The following is a 24,041-nucleotide window of genomic DNA, read 5'->3' as shown; positions in this document are numbered from 1 at the left end:
TTTCAAACTCTGAGCAGCTGCTGCTGGCCATTCTCAGGAAAAAAAATAAGTTACCCTTATGACCAGCACATCTTATTAAAGTAAATTAGGCTTCCTTAGGCTTTTAATTTATGTGAAATATTGAACAAGCAAATAGCATTCAGTAATTTTAGATAGTACAAATGAGAAACACCTCAACATCTAAAACTGAAAAATAGCAGGTAAGCAGTAGCCTTAACATAAAAGGAAGAGAATGGTCAACAGATATTGAGCTGTTCATATTCATCACCCTACATTCCTGATCAGCTTAAAGCCTAAGCAGAAAACATTTGTTTTTTGAAGTCCTGAACTAAAATTTCATTAAGTATTAGTGAAGTATAACTGCCCTTATGACTATACAGAGCTGCCCCTACTGCACTGCAGCACTTCTTGCATCAAGAGACAATCTGATCCTGCATAGCACATAAATTCCTTTGCATTTCAGCCCTATTTTGTTGCCTAAAACAGCCCTCACACTACACTGGCTAGGAGATATGCCTTACCTTCTGAAGAGAAGCCAGTTCAACAGCTTTTTGGGCCAAAGTTAGCAAATTGGCTTCTTGAGAAACACGCCGTCTCCTTCGTGTACTCTGGATTACACCACCCCTAACACCCTGAAAGTCATTAGTTCTTGGAGTGTTTTCTTCTGCTGCTACTGGCTGTTTCTCTGCATCTCTGCCATTCTGAGCGATGGCATGCCTGTCCGTTTCCATCTGGCACAGTTCACTATTGGCTAGGACATCCTTCTGCCCCTGATCCATTCTCTTGGGATGTGAATAGCTACTTTTGTTATGGGTCAGTGATTCAAGTGGCTGCTGCAATGGGACCTCTTGCTGATGTGTTTGCCAGTGATGGAGAAATAAATTGCCAGATTGTTCTTCTGCCTGCTTGGAAGCTGTCACTTCTCCTGTAGATGTCATCAGGGCACCTTCTTTAGAGAGTCTCCGTGACCTTCTTGGAAAAGGAATCTGGGTCTGAGGTAGCACAGTCTGTTGGTTCTGCTCTGTTAGAGCCTTGAATAGTTCCTGGTTCCTCTCTGTTTGCTGAAACTGGTGTGCCATCATGTGATGCTGAGGTGCCGCAGCTGCCACATGAGGCTGTGCTATGGAAGTAGTTTGCTGTAGACCAAAAACTTGTGTGGCAGCCTGTTGTTGCTGCTGCTGCTGAGGATAGAAATTTTCAAACAGTTGTAGCTGGGGAAGAGCTTGCTGTTTTTGTTGAGCAGTAAATGCTGGAGTGGAAGAAGCTGGGGCTTCTTGAAAGACATGCAATAATTCAGGAAGACCTTGCTTCTGGCCTTGGTGACCAAATGCAAGCTGAAAAGGCTGTAATGGCAGACTTTGATTCTGCTGCTGCTGTTTCTGCATCTGATGAAAGGAATTCATTTGTGCTTGCTGTCTAACCAGAGCTTGCTGCTCCAGCTGAGCCTTCTGGGACATCATTTGTTGGACTGCATCTTCATACAAATCCATCTGAGACACAAATACTCCTTTCTCTTGATTTCTTTTAAGGGCTTCTGGGTGACCATAGAAGCCCGGGGCACCTGCATTGGCATGGGGTCCTTTTGGATTGCTCCCAAAAACCATACTGTGGTTCCACATTGCAGATGGAGACTGCCAGTGGGCATCGCCTCTCTCTGGCAACCTGTTTCCCATTAGTGAATTCTGCCATTTGACAGCTGTTACTGACTGGGACATCATCACTGATTCTCCCCTATCTTGACTGTAAACTGAGTTCATCAAAGCAACATTGCTGGGGGCACTTGTTAATCCTGCTGTGTGAGGAATCTCCATAGTTTGGGAGGCTGGAATATTCCCTCCGTGACCATAATACTGTCCTTCTTTAAGCTGCTGCTGCGGCTCTTTTGATGACGCAGTTATATCTTGCTCATTAAAATAATTAATGCGTTTCCCAGTCCTTTTGGTTGAAGACTTTTGCTGAGCCTGAAGATTCATGATTCAGTCTATTCTTCCAACTGCACACACCGTATTTATAATACACCCATCCCTGAGACTGGGGGAGAAAAGGCACATAAATCTCTCTTTTCCATTCAGTATTAGTAATAAGGGGCAGGAAAGAAGTCCAGATGAAAGTGCCTCCACTTCCTTTTTCTATGTGCGCTTCTCACGCTTCTTTTCACTTTTATCCTTTGTTGTTCACAGGTCAGTAGGGTCCACTTAGTTGTAGGTCCTGAAATAGAGAAGCAATTACAATGAATCATTAACAGATAAATGGAATATAAAAACTCATGCAATAAGCAGTTATGTGCATATCTGTCCTATTTCTGACGGAAACAAAGATCTGGACAGTGTGTGTAAGAAATAATAGATATAACTTGCCAAGAGAATGTAAAACAATTTAGTTTTACAAAGTAGATATAATACATTTGCATGATGCAATACCCAATTGCACATAGGCTTCTGACTAATCAAACTCTAAATGCTTTTCTCCTAAACTCTCATCTGGACAATTAGCCAGGATAATCTGAACTCAAAAACACAAAACAAAACAAAACCTTCATGACTCACCAAAGAGAAAAATAATGTGTCAGGCCACATTTCCCAAAGACATTCAAACACACTAAGGCTGCAGCCAAACACACAGCAAGATGCTCTAGTGAATGTTTTGAAGAAAAGAATCAGGCAACAGCCCATCACCCCTACTAACTCCCCATCATTATAGTTGCTTTCTGTCATGGTTTTGGCTGGGATAATGTTAATTGTCTGTATGATGATGTGTTTTGGGTTTTTTGTGAAAACAGTGGTGATAGCACACTGATGTTTTACTTATGGCAGAGTAGTGCTTACACAGAGAGCCAAGGACTTCTTCTCATGCTGACCTACCACAGAGAAAGCTGGGGGAAACAGGAAGCTGGGAGGGGGCAACAGCATCAAACTGACTAGAGGGATTTTTCATATATCATGGCACTGTGCTCAACAGTAACTACTGGGGAAAAAAAAGAGGGAACATTCGCAGTGAAGTTTGTCTTCCCAATGAAGTAAAACATGTGATGAGCCCTTGTTTCCTGGGAGTGGCTGAACATCTGCCTGCAGATGGGAAGTTGTTAATGGATTCCTTGCTTTGTTTCGCTTGTGCACCTGGTTTTTGCTTTATCTAGCAGATTGTCTTTATCTCAGCCTGCAAATTCTTCCACTTTTACTGTTCTGATTCTTTCCCATCCCACCTGGGGAGACTGAGCAAATAGCTGTGTGGTACTGAGCTGCCCACCTGGCAAGACAAACCACACTACTTTCCAATTCAGAACTACCTTTCGGGCATCTACATGCTGCAGAAAAGGGCCTGCTCAAGCTTTAAGATGGTTTTTTTCAACAGCTGAAAGCAACTGCTCTTGCTCAGGTCACACTCACGGCAAAGCAGTTCAGGCAGATCATTACAAATGGTCCCAGACACTAGCAAACATTTTGTTGTAAAGCTACAAGCTTTACAGAGAAAGTTTTTCTGGATCATGGAGCCCAGGACAGCTCCAGTCTTTTCCCTGGGAGATGGGCAGGAAAAAAAAGTAGCCCCAAATTTAGGCTTAGCCTAAGGATTTATGCCTAACATATGTATATAGTACATATATAAGTATTTCTAGCAAGACACCTATAGACTTTTAAGATTTAGTTTTACATTTAGTGAAATTGTTAAACTGTGAACAAACAAGTAATGATAGGCAAGTCTCTGTTACTGTCTCTTCTTTATATACACTTCAAGACAGATTGTGCCAATATAATTCTGAAAGATTTGTAAGATATTTTAAGATGGATTTAAGATATTTATAGCATACTTTTTACCATAAAATCAAGCTTCCTTTGATGAATGAACTTAATTCTCAGGCATCAGAGGTGCAGGTACAAACAACAATTATAGCTCTGTACCCCTTCAGGGATTCTGCAAAACATTTGGGACTTTCCCACCTGAGCTCAGCTGGTCATCAGGAATAATGGGGAAAACCTTTAGTAAAGCATCACTTGTAGGTATCAACTAAATGGCCTTAAATCTCAGAGACCCGAAAGCATCAAAGAGAAACACTTTTCTTGACTGACGAAAACAAGTTTGCAAATTCCCTATTACTAAAATAATACACTTTATTCCAGAGTCACAAAGTGTTTTAGAAACAAACATGCAGTTTAGGGATCAACTGCAGGAGGCACCTCTTCTACCTTTATATGAAAAGGCAGTTTTCCTATTTGTACTGTACGTACTGGAAGGAATTTTCAAAAAAGAACAAGGCTACTGCTCAGAAAAACTGTCCTTGAATTTCACAAATCTGCATAAAGCTGCTAAGATTAACACACACACTCCATCAAAACCTGAAATAAATCCTTTAATCTCTCTGTATAAGATGAAAAATAATAAGAAAGAACTATACAGCACACTAAAGTTCAGTAACTTGAGTTTCCTCAAAATGGATACGGCTACAGTGCAGGTTTTATTACTATGGCAGAGTTGGTAGTGTGTCAAGGAGGAAAAGACAAAGGGTTTAAATTAACTTATGCAATTTCCACCTTGGAGGCCAGGCTTGGCTCTGGTTCTAGTGGAACCATAGGCCTGTGTTTCACAGAGCAGTGACTCACTTCCTCAGTCTGTTACATAGCTGTTCCCTCTGCTCCCTCCCCCTTCACCCTGGCTACAAACCATGGATCTCTGCCACCACATATCACAGAGCCAGGGCGTTCCTTCCTTTTCTAAGTGCAACTTCTCAGCTCATTTTCCAGTCCTCTTTCAACAAGACTAAAGGAACTCTAGGAGAATTTATGGACATGTGGTAGAAAAAATATATATATACCTTTAAATTGTAACATCAATGTACATCAATGAGTGAAAACTTACTTGATGAAATCCCATTTCAAAATGTCACGGTGAAAAGAAAAAATATTCCACAACAGGAAACTGGTTGCATGATAGCAAAAACGTGGAGGTGGAAAGGTTGGTATATGCCTCCCAGGAGCGTTAATGTTATTCTTTCTCCTTGCTTTTTGTATCTCTGCTAGAAATTTATCAGAGATAACAGCTTAATCACAGTACATGATTAATAACTACAATAGTGGTTTACACTATCTTACTTTCTGAGATTATTATGAAGTATTTTCCCCCCAACCCAATCTTATACCAGTTTTGTATCCACTGATGTTTGTGTGCTTTTCTATTGATCAGTCACATAATTATGATAGAAACAACAGAACTTTTTGTGTGTATCAGAACAATACCACCACTAGCTCAAATTTAAACCTGTAACGCATTTAGAAGCTCTGCTGAAACACATTTTCTACTCTTTGAGGAAGAATACGAAGATTATTACCCAAAAGCAGGTATGCAACTTAAACTCTTATTTAACCCTTAAAAAAAGAAACAAACAAATCAACCAACCAAACCACCCACCACACCCCTGATGCTCATCCTGGTAGAGATGGCTGAAGTTTGCAACCATCACCTTTAAAACTATCCAGAAGACCTTTAGCAACAGAGTTCTCTATTGATGCATCTCTGTTGCACAAAGAGACTTCTAAAAACATGGCTTGCCACTTACAGAAGTTACCTTGTCGCTCTAGAAGATCGTAGCAATTGAAGAACTGAAGTTACAGCAGTACAAAAACTGAGATAATGAAGCTGACACTACCAGAGAGGAAAAGTGCTACAGGTACTTTAAACTAAAGGAAGTGAAAATTCCAACTCTCCCAGCTGTGTGCAAAAATAAAGAAATTGTAACTGAGAGGTCTCCAACAGGAAGGGACTTAGTGCATTTAGTGTTAGATGATAATATATCACAACATTAATTTTTATGATTTCTTGTAAGTCATCTTAATAACAATAGTCCATAGTTTAAGCTGAAGTGATAATGTTCAAGATGCAGCATGACTGTTCTGCAGGAAAGCTCACATTTGGAAGCTTGATTGGCTGAGCACAGCTAGCTCTATGACTAAGCAGGCTTCCCTCCCTGAGTTCAAGGGATGAGCTCATATTATCATCATCCGAACCAATTACCTGCTCTGAGGTTTCGTTTTACTCTAATTTCAGCACAAGACTCAGACTGAAGTAGCAAAGTGACAGCACACTTCCAGGCTTAAGTGTGCTTTGGAGCAGTGAATCTCTGACGAGTTCTTACCTTCAAACAAAGCACAGTGCCAGTTCTGATACCATAATTCCCAGAAGATCATGTGTCTTGTCTCCAGAAATACTGAGTTGTTATGATACTCTGCATTGCTTTTACACTGCACAGAGAGAAAGCAAAACCTAATATCAGTACACTTAGTTTTAATAACTGTAAAATCTGGCACACAGTGTCACCAGTTACTTTCACTTCCAGGAACTCCTGGCATGTAAGAACAACTTCCAACTTTTCTTCAGAAAAATGCCAACTGGATGTCACCTCCCTTAGTACTGCAGATATTTTTAGATTTCTAAGGGTTGTGGGCTGGTTTTTTGTTTGTTTTGGTTTTTTTTGGTGTGTGTGTGTGTTGTTAAGCTTTTTCTTCTAGATTAACAGGAATGTCAGATTAGATAAACATATTCAATGGATACTAATGCAGTATTTCATGGAATGAAAGAACATACAGTAAGTTACCTGTGGCACATTACTGAGAGAAGTTAGAGTTAGCATTTTTGGCTAAAATTTCTCCAGTATATCTGCACTAGAGCACTATTAAAGAAAGCAGAAAGCATAGAAAATCCGTCTCCAGTTTAGGAAACGTCATCTGGAAGATTTAAATATATAACGGGACTGAAGAGGTCTCTCAGTTAAATAGTTTTAAGATACATAGATCTGAGGAGTGCAGGACCTAGGCATTCAGAGCCACTCACTAGGCAAGCAACAGCCCTCAGGTCCCAGTAATAGATTTCACTTAACAGAAAGCAGCTTCTGAAGAATTATTTAGGCATCCTATCCATTGCAACCATGCAATCACTATTTATCTTTAGCCTGGAGAGCTCATTATAAAAACTTTTTAATTCCATGCATTTTTCTTAAACTAACACTAAGAGGTTATTAATTTGATGGACAAGCAGAAAACATCCCATTGTCATCACTTCTTATTACAAGTCTTTCTTTACATCTCTATTTAACACTTTTTCTCTCTCTAACAAACACTCATCATTACTTCCTTTCTTTACACGCTATCTTCCATTAAGTACAAACATACTTCACAATTTCACATACCAACTTTGTGACTTCACACACTGAAGTAACATGAAACACTACTCTTCAATCTATCTGTTGAGGGCCGTGCAGTCCTGTGCTTTGCTCAGTTATCTGCCACACCTCCTACATTTGGCATGATAAGCAGGTTAACACTGTGCAGATTCCTCATGTCTTTTGGGATTGTTTGCAGGCAATGTTCTCTGACAGAGAATGGTAGAAATGACTTTGGAAAGACTGATTTCACCTCAAACCTTGGAAAAGCTAAGGAAGCAGAAAATTATAATAAATAGTAGAAAGCATCTTCTGTTTCACCACTATAATCCTAGCTTTTATGTATTTCAATTTTTTTTTTTAATGTGATAAACAAAAAATGTTCAGCCTCATAACCTCAGATCCTTGCAGGGAACCTGTCAAATTAGAGCAATGAGATCATTTCCCCTAAACAAAACCCTCCTGCTGCCAGCAACTCAGATTACTGATCTCCCCTTAGAAAGCTCGATTACTTAATGTTAATTAACAGATTCCAAGAATAACTGTTGCATTTAAGTCAAATGAAGAAAGCTAACCAGTGTCCTGAGAGAGCAATCTAGCAGTCCTCCTTGAACTTGCTCATCACATCATCAAATCCAGTATGTATTAAACTGGTAAAAATCATGACACACATTTTTTTTTACTTATGAGGAACAGAGGGGAAGGAACTCACTTCTGAGATCATGCAATGAACCAGGACAAAAAAAAGAGATCAAGAACAAAATATTGGATACTAGTTATCAGTCCCCCTCCATACCAAGAAGGGTAAGAATAGGATGAGCTACTTACATAGTAAGCCTTTACATAGTAAAGGCAAAGAAAATTGAACTCCTGCAGTGCAGTAGCAGGACAGAGATAATTCAGTGGGTGGGTTTTGTTTCTGGTTTTGTTTGTTTTGTTGGTTTTTAATATTTTTAAATGACTGGAGATTTATGGCATTTCACAAACGAGGTATTTTTCCAGTGAACAGAAATCGGTCTCTTATCAAACTGCCACAAATTGCAACAGTCTTGGGTTAAGACCCAAGGCAGTGATGAAAATATGGGACAATTTTTGTGTTTGGTAGAGGATTTGCAAAGCTTTTGCACAGCTTGTCCATGTCCTATGCATATGAAAACAGCTTCAGTCTCTCCCTCAGAAGCCTCTCCCACACACGTACTTTGTCACATTTTGTTTCAGACAGCAGCATCAGAATTCCTACAGATTGTTTGCAGCCTCCCACTCACCACCTTCAGACACCTTCAGCAGGAAGGTTAACAGCACAGCTTTCCCACAGGTTGCCCTAGGAGGGAGCAAAGGAAACTAGAAAATAGACATTGCTTGTAACCTCAATAGAGGGCAAAGCACAACAATCTACCTGATAGATACAGGGAGGAGAAGGCTGAAAGCAACTGAGTAGCAAGAAGGCCAAGTTCACGAAAGCCAAAAAGGTAATGGAGAATGATGGCTTAATGTCCCTTTCAGTGTGCTTTATGCAGTAGGGCATCTTCCACAGATGATTAGAAAGCCTGTCTCTGTAGTGAAAGGCGTGTTTTTCGGGAGTCTAGCACAACAGAAGAGCAGCAACAGAAGCTCAAAGTGAACAAGAAAAAATTGAATGGTCTCCAGTTTAAAAGATGACAGAAATAAGCCATGTATCAGCTACTCCACCCTTCCTAAAAAGAGACTAATATTGAGAATTGTATCAGATGGAAGCCTTACAAATCAATGCCCCAGGAAATGGGAAGGCTAATTGTTCAAACAGCATAGCAAAAAAAATGAATGTTTTACAGCTTGCCCTTAATTGGAACTAAAGGATCAAAGGAAAATGGCTTCACCGACAATGACAAGAAGCAAAAAAAACAATCCAGAGAACTTGAAAACTTTCACCATTGCTTGAAGGGTGCCTGCCTGGGACTAGAACACACACGTCCAAGTGAACAGACATACTAAAGCCTTCTCTGGACAATGAAAGTTTTCACATAACTGGTCTATTTCTATTGCAGAGGAAGGCAGAAGCGCTGACTGACTTCCTCAGGCACAGCACAGTTAAGATGACTTTGCTAGCACTTCCACTTTCCCATTTTCAGAGGCTGGGAACTGATAAATATGTATTAAATCACTCAGCGTGCATTCAGATGTGAAATCCATTCCATTAGCTTTGTGACGTGAAGCAGAGGAGAGAATGGCTGTGTTGAAGGAAGATCAGGTAGCAGGTATTACACCACCTTGTGTGATGAACTGCTGATGCTATTTACGTCATTCCAGACACACAGCATTATCTGCTGATTATCTACAATGAGCAAAACAACACAAAATGTATAATTGACACATTGCTTGGGAAAAATATGTGCACTCAAGAAGAAGGTACTAACTATACCAAACCAAGGAGAAATACAAACCCTACTGAAGTAAAATATTCTGGTCTACTGAACTGAAGGATGGTAGAGATTTGGAGCGGCAGCGAAAACAAGTCCTCAGGTATGTTATTTAATTGAGCAGCTTTCCTTTACATTTGAATGGTCCTAAAGATCACCCAAGCATGCACTTTGATTATATTTTGGCCTATTGCTTACACCTAAGGACATAATTTTTCCATTCTCCAACTAAGCATATTGATGTGTTTGACTACAAGGTATGTTACAGAGAGAAAGGCTATTTATTTTAATATCAATGTTTGGAAGCACCATGGATGTGTCTCAAAAGAAAATTTCCAGGTAACAGTTATATAAAGAAGGGAGTTCTGCATCTTCAAGGAACCTGACAAAATTAACCTATGGTTTGGGCTGCCCTCCTCAGTTCAAGCTGTAAGCTCAGCACAAGTCTTGGAGAATTGCTTTTCAATCTCTGTTATTTTCCACTTAGTTTTAAGAAGATGAAAAAGACACAAAAATCATCACAAAGAAAATATCTATTAAGAGCTTATTATTATTTTGTCCTTACTGGCATACCCAAACATGTCCACCAGAAAAAAATCACACAGATGAGGAAAGACAGCTATTAAAGAAACAGAGTGGAATTCTAACGCTTAATAGACATAAAACTTAAACTATGAAGGGGGGAAAAAAACAACAAAAAATGGATCCATTCTTGAAGGAATTGACAATGTTGTTCCTAGCAGCTCTTAAAAAGGAACTACACTGAATACAAATTAGTTTCTTAGTTTAATTTATCCAAGCAAAAGTTTGACTGGTATTTCCAAAATAACTGAAGTTTTGCCCAGTGCTCATCTTGAGATAACAAAAGATCCATGATTTGCAGCAGATCCTTAGATGTCATCTTGCACTGTAGCAACATACAGTTCTCGGAGAGAACTATGAGAAAGAGACAGCTACGTAAACCAGACCTTTGTAAACAAAAATGCAGGAAAGCCCTTCTTGACAAATGGCTTTAAAACACAGTGCAGAATAACACTTTAACAAAATATATACAGAGAACATTCTAAAATTAGTTAATGTTTATAAACTGTGCTGAAGTTTGGAATATTAATTATAATCCATCATCGTGACAAATACCGTGAACTGAAATACTTTAAGCAGCCTTAGAGAGCAGAGAGAGCAATTAAGGAATATGAACCACTGCTTCCAGTCTTTGTAAAGTTACTCGAATGTCCTATGCCTTCCCACTGGAAACGGGTTAATAGTTCTTCTAATTGTAAGCTCCTAGATAGCTATTTTAAGCTTTTTTTTTCTGTTATGTTTGGAGCTGTCAGGGAAGGCAGTTGCTAGCAACAAAGAGAGCAATACTCACTGCAACATACAGGAATTACGGAAGGCTCTCTAAAGTCAGAATGGCAGAGAGCAAGCCAAAAACTGCTCGTTCTCACATAGCTGACATAGCCACAGTGCATCCTTCACTCTACATGCCTCTCCCACCACAAACACACCAGCTGCAGAACTGGATGGATACACCCCAGAGACAGACTAAATCCCTCTGCACTTTTGCCCTGGGTAGAAAATGCATGTGACCGCATTAGACTATAACAAGAAAGACTGCTGCAGATTCAGTTATTTCCATCTTGATCTCTCTAGTACTCCAACACAAAGCCAGACAGACATCTAGGTGGCCCAGTATACAGAGACTGGGTACTTCACCCATTCCTTCAAGAGTCTGTAAGAGGTAAGAGCCTAGATATTATAGTAGAAGAGGAAAGGGAAGGTCGGAGAGATGGTACTTTCCATTCCCTTAAGCTTCTTCATGAGAAATACAAATGCACTTAACAGTTTGACTATAGCTCCTGGAAGACACGCACTATACCATCCAGCAGTCTTCATCAGCTTCACATGGCTGGCTGGATGAAAAGCACAGGGAGAACCTGAGAGGATCTGGGATCAAATTCCAGCTCTGCTACAGACATACATCTCAAGCAAACCACTTCAGATTCATTCATAACATGAGAATAATACCTGAAACCAAATACCTTGATATTCATTAAGTACTTTGAGGTAATAAAAGTGATGTTATCTTTAACAGTACCTACTAATACACCAGACAAAGATTCTTCCACAAAAAACTTAAGTGTAATTTGAGACATGATGCAATAGCATAACAGTAACCGAAGAAGAGAGAGGAAGCCAAAAATATGAAGGCAAAAAGGTCACACGAATATAAACACACAGTTGTTCTTTTGTTATATGCCTCTCTCTGCACTACTCTGCCTAGAAATATACTTACCTAAGCTGGAGAAGTGCTGGTGACAGTTTGTCCGCATCCACATTTGCAGCCAAACAGATGCCAAAGACTACAAAGACTACTAAGAGCAGAGATAGAACTTCAGATTTCTAAAATAATGTATTTTAAGAAGTCTTGTCACTTTTGAGTACAAGAGAATCTCCTTATTGCACTGGTATGTTATGCTATGATCAACTGTGCAGCCAAGCAAATGGACATTAAGGAAAAACATGAGTAAATATAGCCATCACAGAACTTTAAAGAATGAGGGGCATTGAAAACACTCAGATGTTGTCTTCCTTAGTTGAAGAATCAGAGCATCATTCAGGCCTGTGGATTCAGAGCTCCCTGCCAGTTACCTGCCCAAAACCAGACCCTCCTCCATTTACAGTAAGGGATTTCAGTGGAGGAAAGAACAGATGGTTGGCACCAATGCTGGATTTAATCCAAAGTAAGCTTCATCCATTCCTACAGTGTACTTACTGACCAAACCAGTGCTGTAAAGCACTTTGACAACCAGGCACAAGTGACACCAGTCTCGAACTTACTCAAGAGCAAAATCAGAAACTTCCAGAAATAAGCAGCTCTACAGCCTTAGTTGAAACAAAATGATCTGCCCTGCACTTAATGACTGACATGGAAAAAAAACTGTTCAATATCAGCACAAGGAAAAGCATCCTTTACTAAGAATCATTGCCAAAGTATTTTAAATTGAGCAAAGAACTCAATTGTTAGAAAAAGACTAAATTAAAGTCACAATGATTAAGTTAAACATGAAATGAAAAACAAAAGCTTTTGTGTTTATCCACCTGCACATGGAATTTTGTGAGAGTTAAGCAGATTAGAAATATAACACACATTTACATTTCCTTCTACATGTATATAGTTCACTTCGTAAACACATTCTAACTGAAGTTACAATATTCTGGGTCACTCACTCAATATTATGCTTTACAAACTATATTTGCTGAGGATATGACCGCCAATAAAACCAACAGTTAAGTCCCTTCTACTTGTGAAAAAACAGGCCATACGTGAGACACATCTTACTGGAAAAGCAGGTAAGAGGATCAGTTCTAAGCAGTTGTCCTTTCCAAAATAAAATGCGAAATATTTAAAAATAATCATAATAAATTTCAGAACAACAACAACAAAGGGCTAAATATGTAATCAACTCTTAAAGTACATGGATTCTATCAACTTGATCCTCCTACACTGAAAAAAAAAGAAACTGTGAGACCAGTGCTCCTTTATAATCATACCACATCTGGCTTTTTTTCACCAGCAGGATAACACTCATCTCAAACAGATCACTAGTGCAACCTCCATCCCACAGCTCCTGATGACTTTACTATTTTTAACAGGTCTCCAAACAATAAGAAACAATGTCCAGCCTTCTGCCAGCAGGCTGGTGATTGTTACGCAGAAACGGTTTGTTTACCCAGTTGGAAAAGCATTTAGGATCCATGGACCAACTGAGGCAGGAAAGCATTCTACCAGATTTTACACTGAATATAATTTCAGTTTGAAGAAAGCAGTAAAAGGAACTTACACACAAACAACTTGCAGTTATTGGACCTACTTAATGTTTACATGACACTATGACACAGCTAAAGCAATAGATTAACACCAATCATCCAACCTCATAATATACCTAATGTGCAACATTCTGTATGTTTAGTAGGTACACACAGAGAGACAAAGTGACTTGCTGTGCACTGAAGAGTAAACATGTAGCCAGAAAGACCCCTCCGTTCAAGGCCAGGCTGGATGGGGCTTTGTGCAACCTGGTCTGGAAGGGGGTGTTCCTGCCTACAGCAGGGGGCTGGAACTACATGACCTTAAGTGTCCCTCCCAACCCAAACCATTCTATGATTCTAAGATTTTAAGACATTATTCTCCTGGAATTCCCTGATTTTCATTCGTTCCTCTGTTTAATCCTTCACATAGTGCAACTAAAGACTGCATCCACAAGATGTTAGATTAAGTGTCTTCATTTAGGGGAAGAAGTATAAAACACTACCAATTTATACATCCTCTAGAACTTTCCCCTTCTTTATGTCAATACTAAGGCTACTTTAATATCAAGTTACAGTGAAGTACATAAAGGTTTGCCCACCCATATCTGTGGAAAACAGCATTTATGGCAGTATCATAGCAGAGACCTCTAACCAACCCTCAGTACAGATACAGTGCTCTGCAGTGCCTTTGTACAGCTCACAAGCTCTGCAGGGGGAGGACTCTGCCATTTCTGTGAGCATAATTGAATTGGTGGGGTTGTAGCTTTTTAAAAAACATATATATATATTTTTTAATGACAACAATAGCCAAGGATACCCCCTCTTGTTATCAACAGCTTCATTTCTTGTGCTGTAGTACAGAAACTGGATTACAGAATGTTCTATTTTTTGGAGGTACATGGCCCCATAATCACAGAATAATAGCATCATATACTCTTTAATACACTTACTCTGGCAACACCTCAGTAAGGGAGGGAATTGCAATTATTCCCTTTTATAGAAGAGGACAAAGTCAGAGAGGGGCTAAGAAATGGTTTGTCTGAAGAGGTCTATGATAGAATATGGACTGCAGCTCAGGACGCCTTTTAATCATCTCTAGTTTCTCATTCAGTTTGACATCCCATTTTTAGGTTGGCTAAAAGGTAAATGAAACTTACCCGAAACTTTTATTTCCATTTCAGTCTGCCCACGAGATACTACAAAATGCCATGATTAACAATACATTCAGGAATATAGCAATCAGTGCAGGTTTACTGTGGATCTAAGAATATTCTTCTGGCTTTTAATAGAGTTGCTACCTAGGAGCCATATATGCACAGTGATACACCAGTTTTGGCCATATTAGTGCCTAGCATTCACATGACCTACTCAGGTGCAAGCATGATATTAAGAATAATTTTGTCTAGGGATTAGGTAATAGTGCTGAATAACTACATCACATGTCTGCATGCCGTAAAAAGTTAAAATGAGGAAAGAAGGGAATAAACTGATTTCTACCATGAATAATTTCTTTTTGATACATATTTTAATCTATTTTTACTATTATGATCATCACTGGCATAAAAACACACACTTTGAATTCCGAGAAAGAAAAATTGAAGGGGAGCCCTCAAACCCTATAAGGCCACAGTTCTAGTAATTAAATGACACATATAATCCTTTCTTCACAACCTCATTCCCAAAAACCACTCCAAGGGGACAGAAGTTTCTTCTTTTCCCAAAGCCACCACATCCGAGGCAACACAGACAAGCAGTAGCTTTCAGGCACACAGGAAGCTCACACATATGGATTGCTCCTGCCCGGAGGGTACCCTAGAGGAGGTGAGCGCCCACCCCCCTGCATTCTCCAAATGTTTTGGTTAATCCCATCTCCGGGGAAGTTAAGACCACAACCGATGGTGTTTTTTTAGAATGAGCAGCAGCAGCAGCTCAGCCTGCCCGGAACTCACAAGGAGCTGAGGGGCTCTGAGGGGCCTGAGCTGTGCCATGGCACAAACAGCAGCCTTCTGGCAAATGAAAGGGAGAAAGCTAAACCAGTGCTTTTGTAGGCACTTGGTTGTGAAATATAATGAAGCGTCATGGAGAAAAAAATAGGGGCATGGGTTTAAACACAACACACAAGAGATGAAAGTGTGTCTTGTTTTTCCCCTTTCCATAAAAAGCTAAGTATTTATAGCAGCTGCTCACTAAAATAAAAAGCCTTGAGAGTTATGCATGAGGAATGTTAAGTCACAGCATTACATAGAAAGAACAAGTAATAATTTGGACATAAGTGTGATGAAATTCACCTATTACAGTAGATTAAGATGTTATGTCAACTCTGTTCTTAAATCTCTCACTACTCATATTCCTGGCTTTGTTCTCTCTCTTTGTTAAATATCTTGAATAATCAGCATGAAATTTTCCCTTGCGGATGAAACATGCTAAATCAGAGTAACCAAAGTACTGTCAGCCAGAAAAGCGAACAAGAGAAAGAAACAAAAAACAAACAAAAATCACACTCATAGCCATCCGCATATTTTAAGACCATCTGGAAAATAAGTTCAGATGACAGAGCGACTTCTAAATTTACATCGTTTCTGAATCATGATCATGCAACCTTACAGCTTTGCTTAAGCCAACAAAGTTTCTACTCCTCAGGTATCTTGAGCTCACCTCCTCCAAGATGTATAACCCCGCATTTGGCACAAAGCTTCCCACCTGCCTCTGCACAGGAAACCCCCCTCATTGTGAAGCAGCTTTGGAGGCCCGGGGTTTCTGGCATTTTTCAAAGCTGAAGAATTTACTTATTCCAATTTTAACAGAGACCAATTACAAAGCTTTATTTCCATTCTTATTGTATCACAGAAGAAGCTAATGGGAGGACAACTATGAAGAAGAATAAAATACCACTATTCTGAAGCCACAAGTGTATTCCTCCCTGCAGATGCTCCGCCTCCTGCTCCTACATTCCCAGCACATTCTGTCCACTTTCTGGAAGGTCTGTCCACTTAAATATACCTACTTAGTTCCAAAAAGATATCACTGTTTCAGAAGATGTGAATCATCCAACTAAGCACCTGTAAGAACTATTTACTGTGGTTTCTAATTAAATTCTCTAAGTTTTAATTCCTCTCATTTATTTATTTAGTTCTATCTCACCTAAATGCAATAGGACAGTTTAGGTCAGCTGCAATCCTTAAAATAAAATAAAATAAGTTATTCAACACTATAATTACAGTCCTCATCTAACTTTTAAAGAAATAAAGGGTTTTCCCACACCTTCCACTTATATTAATACATAAACTTAATTTTTACATGTAGATATTTGCACTGTGAAGAGGAGCAAACATTTATTTTCTTGTTATGATAAGAACACTGGGTGTCAAATTCCACCACTACCATTGTAGGGGCTGCTTATAGCTTGAAAGATTTATTATGAATTCTTGAAAATCTGCTTTAATTTTTCATACACGTACCTCTCCCTAACATTCATTACATTTAGAGATGTGGGGTTTTAAGAGCAGCAGCAGGGAGAATAAAATAAAATAAAAAAAGCACAAAACATTTGTCTGTTGCTCAACTTCCAGTATCACTTCAGTACCACCCCAGTCAAATTCTAAAGTAAGCAGATCTGCAAGTCTAATGTTAAAAAAGGAAACTGGTTACCACGTTTCAGCTTCTGAAGCTTTTTATACCTTAAGTAAGTAAAGTAACACTTCTGGTGGTTCTTGAATAAATAGTTTAAAATTAAAGCCATAGCAATAAAGATATTTTGCTTGCTTAGCTGCAGTAGTAAAACTTCCATCAGCAGAATACGAAAGCATTCTTTTCCTGTTCATTGCAAATAAGTAACTCTTCCATAATAATATCCACCTACTCTTTTTCTATCTATTTGCTGTACTTACAACGATTTCTACTACTGACTGAGATTTATCTGCTTCACTAAAACTGCCTAGGAATAATTTCTGCAGTCATTCTGGGGAGGAGTAAGAGGGGATGTGTATTTGTAAATAACACTAACATTTTCCTTCCTATCCCAAACAACAAACCCAGACAAACTGTATACATACCCAAAAATGATCAGCTTTCCAATTCCAGAATGCTGGCTTCAATTCCCTGGAGCAGTTTTGCGCATTAAATCAACATACTGTAAGAATAATCACTGGAGACCAACTTGCTACAGGCTGTAGAAGGCTGGCCTGCGGAGTGCAGAAAGCTCATGCTCCCATTTACTTCTGTAGCCATCTGTGGATTAATTGTAACAGATCTAAAGTTCCTCCCTTAGTTCATGACTTGTCTCTCCCTAGATCCTTCAGCCTTTCAGACTCCCTAAGATGTCTATCTTATTCCTATTAGGCATCTTACCGAGTAGCGTTCTCAAATTGCTGATGCAAAACACTAGGGTAAGAATGAATTTTCATTTATAGCTCTCCACAGAGAAGTTTTTTCCCTTGTTGAGGCAAGCGCTGGCCTCAGTATGATTACAACCCATCTGTGCACATATCTGGTAGAAAAGTTATTTCCTTTTACAGTGGGTTATATTTATTTAGCTGTAGCACAGCTGCTCCAAAGCCACTTGGAGTCTAAAAGCATGCTTTTTCGACGTTGTGCTTCCCCATGAAATGCATCAGCTGCTGAACAAGAACCCAAGCCCCAGCCTAAAGAAACAGTATCTCTGAAAGGAGTTGTGTTCACCCCACAGCTGAACTCACCAGTCCCAGGGATCAGGAAGCACAGGCTGCCCTCAGAACCAGGCGCCTGGCAGCCCCCCAGCCTTCTTAGGCTGCTGGCGTGACACGACCTGTGGCTGCTGTGACATGCAGGGCCCTTTCCACCCATTTAGTCTCCCCCACCTGCCCCTGCCAGGCACTAAACATCCTGCAAAGACAAGCAAGGCGACAGACAGAGATCAGCAGCAAAAGCATGGAGTCCTGCATGTAGAGGCATCCTGGGATATCGTCATTTCATTTTGGTCTTAATTATGACTACTTGTTTTGCATTGCCATGAGTAATGAATTGTTTTTTTCTACTTCTGCATCAGAAAGGAAGTAAGCTTGCTAGAACAATAAATTAGACACAAGAGCCTCGTTACAACAGACTGTTCAGACTTTGCAGAAAGTGAATGATTTAGTTTTGTTTTGTTCTTCACAGATTAACTACTCATACATTACTACTCACAACCTTCAAGGAAAAAAAGCAGCAACAAAAAGTATCTCTCTCTACTGTCTCAGTCCTCAACTTCCAAGGCATGCAATGTATGTAAAGAAATTAAGACCTTAACATAATTGCAGCCTGATCAAAGGTGTTCTCCCTAACACTATCAGGACATTTTTGTCCTGACATTGTCTTTTTGTCAGGCAAGAAAGCAAGAATACTACTTGCAAAGCACTTTTTGAAGTCACAACAATAAGGATCTGTGATCATTAATTAGCTTTAGTTTACTGTTTTCTCATAATGTTTCATACATAATGATGCATTATCCCCCCAAATAAATAAGCCCTACACAAGCAGTCTGATCAAATTACACAGGCTTCAGCTTATTCATAGAATCCTTGCAGTAAATAGCAATTGTAGCACTCATTCATTTACATTTGGGAATGCAAATCACGTAAGTGAAGCATCCAGGGCTTCATAGATTTTCTCACTTCCAGAAATTTAAGTTATCAAAAAAGCTATTAAGCAACATGAAAGTGTAACTACGTACATACATTTATATATACACATTATATATGTTTAACTAATAAGCTATTTGTTGTAATTCAGATCTTTTTGTAAAGTGATCTACAAAGGGGAGAAAACAGAGCAAAAAATTTTTCAGCATAACTTTAAAAATTATTTTTTAGAGTAACTGTGACAAAGAAAGCTTTAATTCCTATTTCTAGCAACAACTAAACCAAAATGCTGTGCAAATAAGTTATATGTTTACTAAAATTAAACTTAAAAATAGTACCGAGGATATGGGGAAGAAAAATCAACTCAAATACATAACATATTCTTCAGGAAAAAAAAGGTCATACCAAAACAATATCATCACTGCCTTCAATTCAGATTTGAGAATGAAGACATTTTTTCCAGCAGCTGCATTTAAGAATAGTAAAGAACTGTTGCTGAACAGAGAAGCTGTCAGCTGACATCGTTCTGCACATCATGTTGAACTTTTCAGATCTCCCTTATTAAAAGAGATTATTCATATAATTGCTTGAAAGCAAAATAGACCACGGAAGTCCACCCAGCAGGCCAAATGGTAACCTCTGCTTTATTTCTTCAGCTGCTGCCATTTCTAAAAACTTTTTGCAGTAACACAGGAAAATTTCATCAGTGGCTCTTCCCATCAAAGCAATTGCTAAGTCATCTCTTCTCAAAATTCAGCATTTGCAAGAAAATCTGAACTGCTGCTGTGAGACCACGGTGAGTTGTATCAGCAAGGGGAGACAGAGTGATTAAGAGGAACGAAAAGTTAAAGCTGCATTCATTACAACAGCTGTGAATAACGCTTTCCACAACGCACATTCAAATAACTTATTTCAAATACTAAAGAAATTTTCAGTTAAACTGATGGCATAGTTGAGAATTTCTGACAAGATAAGAGCACAGAACACTGGAGGCCAGAAGAAAGCCAATTTTCATCCAACATAAACTCTGCATGACCTTGTATCAGTCCTCCATGCAAGGACTGCAGCAGCAGCACAGCTGGGAGGAACACACCACAAGGAAGCTTTCTTGTTCATAGCCTTTCTTATGTTTTTCACCAAGTGGTAATTGCTCTGTGCAAGCCAGTCATGGGACAAGAACTTATAATAGGAAGGGCAATGTTTCTGCAACACTTCACAGTTGTTACTGTCAGTTTTTGATCCTGTTTGCAATGGTCTGTATAGCTGCTGTGATAAAGCTGTGCCAAAGTCGTACAAAATACAACCATGCTTTCCTGCATAGCCAGTACTTCTCCTTGCAATCCAAGAGTATTTGTGTGCAAGACAGCTCTGCCATTTCCACTTTGCAGCAGTTTGTACCCAGGACCAATTTCATACCCATGCTACAGCCATTTCCCAGGGAGGATCCAACGATAGTAAGGGGTTACGAAATAGTAGTCTACAGCCTAAAAGGGTTTTTTTTCTCCCCTCTGTCAAACAAGACAGCCTACCTGCCTTCAATTTCTTGTTTGCAGAATGGTATCACATTTTCATAAAAATTTATCAACATTTATCACACACACATACACACACAAAAAAAAAAAACAAACCAAAACACCAAAAACAGTGGGAAAGCAGAGTTAAAATCTTCATTAAAGCTGCCACAGAGATATAGTAGAAAGAAACCTGATAAAATATTCACCAAGTTTCCTGCATTCAAAGTCACTTCTCCCCTTCACGCAGGGTCACCATGTCCTGCCAATTCATCAGCTCCCAAAAATAAACTAGTTGAGTAACTGAAGATATCAATAGGTTTCCTCATTCCCTCCATGCATCTAAACTGTACGGCACAGGCGACTATTTGAAAACAGTCAGGCATTCCACACTTCAACTAGAGCGATTCTCCCAGGCAAATTCTGTCACTTGCAATAACTCAGTTATAGCTGTCACTAAACACAGAACACCATTCCACATCCAAACACTGCTTTTCTCTCACAAATCAAGTCACACAGAAAGAACAGCTTTCTTAAGAATACTTTTTAAACACACTGCAAAACTGAGTTCTGTTGATCTTCACAATGAAAACTTAACACAGCAGCTGATAGGTCTAAAATAATCTTTGAAAAACATCCCAGAACCAAGCACCAAAGGACAAAGCTCATCAACCTCTTCCATTTCTTCTATCTTTAGCATTTTTGATCGTGCTGCCAAAGTTACACAGCTGAGAAACAAGAGAAAACCTCAGCATAGGAGCCAGACAAATCATTTAAGTGCACAGAACCATGGAGGTAACAGCTCTGTTCACTGACTGCCTGATTTACAGCTATGCGAGTAATCTGGCTAGAAAAAATCTCTATTCAGTCTGCTCCATACAGAAATTGGTGCCTCACTTTCAGAGAGGAAACCAGAAGTCTCAGTTCCACATTGCAGATTTCTGTAACACGTGTAGCGAAGGGACTAAGATTCTCTCAGGGAACAGAAAACCAGACTTTTAACCAGGGTGTACAGAGATAGTTCAGTCAAAAGGGCCCATGTGTAAACTATGTGCAAACACTCACGTGAATGAAAACGAGTTGCCATGCTATCTAAAGATTAGGTGTCACTGTCTGCTGGCAGCACACAGCACAGACTCCTGGATTTAAAAGAGTGCCTATAGCCTTTTCTGAGCAACACAACCTCTTCTCTGTGACCCCCGGCACAAAAGTAGTTGACAACATTAACAGCCATGGCAGCTGTGAATTCAGACTCCCAAATCACACCTTGCCCTCAAAAGGACCCCAGCAAAGCAATTAGCTCCTCTGGGTGCAGCAGAGCCTCCTTCCCAGCCCCACTCTCCTCCCCGGTTATGCCCTTAAGTGCAATATTAAAGCATGGCTCTGTAGCCCCTTTGTTAGCAGATTAGGAAGACAATCACCTGCCTTGAAAGAAGGACGATAACAAGGCACAAATAATGTAAACTACAGTCAGTTTTAATGCATGTTCTATAATGTCAGCGTGTCCTCATTGCAAGGAGGGTTGTTTTTTCCTTGATTGTTGTTTTGGGGGTTTTTTGTTTGTTTGTTTTTGTTGTTTGCCTTCTCTTTCAACTCTGTCTCTGCTCATTGTTGCCTAACAGCTTGTAAATGTGTAGACTCATGTATTAGAAACAGCATATTCTGTGACTGGAAGACCTGATGACACTCTTAGGTCAGGGCAAAGAGCGTGCTTGTCTAGGTTCCAAGTACATGTTCCTTACTGCTGACTATTTCAGTTTCAGTATAGGCGCCTTGTTGCATCTACAGACAGATAAAAGTCTCAATGGAATGACAAACGCAAACACTTCCCCCTCCCTCCAGCTACCTGTTGTTAACACTGTTTAAACCAGGAGATAAAATACTACAGGCACTTTGGGCTGATAAGAGACCAAGAGTAAGATTTTAGTCAAGATTTTTAAAGGCTAAACAATAGCTACAGGATTTCTACCAAGAAGCACGGCTTCTACCAAGCGTATGGTTGTTGTTTATTAAACATTTTAACCCAATTAATACATTAGAAAGCACTCTCTAACTTCAATTTCCAGGCTGTGTCCCTGCAAACAGGCCTCCATAAGAAGTACCTGTGCAGTCACAGATCGTAACCTTCACTAGCAGATCAGATCCTCAAATTTGCTTTCAACAAAAGGGTTATCTAGATCACCTAAAGGTCTAAGAGTAGTCCACACCTTTGTTACATATTACTCAACTAAAATGGCACAAAGCTGCAGTGAAGCCATATAGGCACAGAACCTGAAAGAAAAATAGCATAACTGCGAATTTATCTGTCATAAAGCCTGAAAATTAGGAGCAGTCTCGATTAGCTCTCATGATGTAAAGAGCAGGAGAAGCAGCCTGTCTCAGAAAGATCTGAATCACTCTCACAAACATTCAGCAGCAGATTTCTTCTCAAATTTTCAGCAGGAGACTAGAGAAAGCCTGAACATTTTATTCCTTAGCAAATTATTTTTCTGCATTAGACAACAAAGAGCTGCTGAAAACTTCTATGGTGTCTCTGCCTTTTGGTGAACTCGCATGTGAACCGGTTTGAATGCTGGAGTTTTCTTCTTTGCTGCTACACGTCATCCAACCCAGTGACAATCGGCACAAAGGAAGCAGCACCTTGCCAACACAGCTGTTTTACTGCCAGCTCCAAAGATCAGATTAGCTGTCTGTCTCTTAAAGCAACTATTCCCATCCATGTGGCCAAGGAATTGTTGATGTTGGCATGTATTTGGGCCACTGCCTTTTGCCCCCATACTTGCCTAATGACATCTCTGACAGAGATGCCTTGTGGAGATATCCACACACTTGTTAAAAATCATCAGTACAGCCTGCAGGCCAATGAAAAGCCTTTGGACCGTGCTCTTTTTGTCTTTTTTGGAGGACGCTTTGCTCCTTCATGACAAACATGCCTGAGGTTTTTCATTTGTTTGCCTCCTGTGCATGTAACTTCATATATATATTCTTACGTCTCTCTTAGGCAAACAAACAGAAAACCATGCATCCTTGAACACATGTGCAAGCAGGCAGGTTAGCCTGTATTACAATGCCAGGACAGGCTACCTGAATGAGGAAATCCAGTCTTTCAGTGTGCAACTTATTAACAGTAGCAGCCGATACTGAAGTGTTTGTCCAGCTGTAGAAGAATTCTGCACAAGAATTCAAATCAACATCTTGTTTATTTTCTGAACAAAGCTCTCTGTATCTTGATTCCCTGTTTGTAAAGGTAAGATAGCTATGTTAATTTCTGCAAATGAGAAACTTCAAATCTTCTTCAGATCGTATTTGTTCATTTTTTAAAGAAAGAATTATGAATGAAGCACTGATTTCAATTAAGTTGGTTGTGAGGCAGCCCATTATTTGCTTAAGTGTATAATCTAAGAGCAAGTATCACGCATTCCAATCTCCCCAGGTTTTTATTACCTCAGTATGTCAAATGTTTACTCTTTTTGCAGCACGAATACAGATTTAAAACGAATCGCTCATAAGGAGTTTCACATTCCTCAGCAGTAAAAGAGTATTTTACTACAGAACAACATTTTCTAAAGAAGAAGACTGC

The 24,041-nt window shown here is 39.5% G+C and overlaps 1 protein-coding gene across 5 annotated transcripts in view; it reads right to left on the bottom strand.

Moving 5' to 3' along the window:
* Positions 1–24,041, bottom strand: part of MIDEAS (mitotic deacetylase associated SANT domain protein) — a 52,080-nt gene that overhangs the window by 20,699 nt on the left and 7,340 nt on the right. For 4 of the 5 annotated variants that reach the window (XR_014946602.1, XM_085548899.1, XM_015864588.3 and 1 more), the window contains exons 2-3: positions 6,125–6,230; positions 522–2,208 (exon numbers count right to left, since the gene is read on the bottom strand). Coding sequence is in view for 4 of the 5 variants with exons in the window: in XM_085548899.1 (XP_085405025.1) it covers positions 522–1,973 (1,452 nt within the window). In the remaining variant the exon portion in view is untranslated. The remainder of the gene's footprint in view (positions 1–521; positions 2,209–6,124; positions 6,231–24,041) is intronic. The other variant, XM_015864592.3, reaches the window with a different exon arrangement.

This window comes from Coturnix japonica, chromosome 5 (genome assembly GCF_054131305.1).
Source record: "Coturnix japonica strain WE chromosome 5, WE-NBRP24, whole genome shotgun sequence".
Taxonomy (NCBI): Eukaryota; Metazoa; Chordata; class Aves; order Galliformes; family Phasianidae; genus Coturnix; species Coturnix japonica.
Note: the sequence above shows the minus strand (reverse complement) of the source record. Positions and strands in the feature narration are given on the sequence as shown.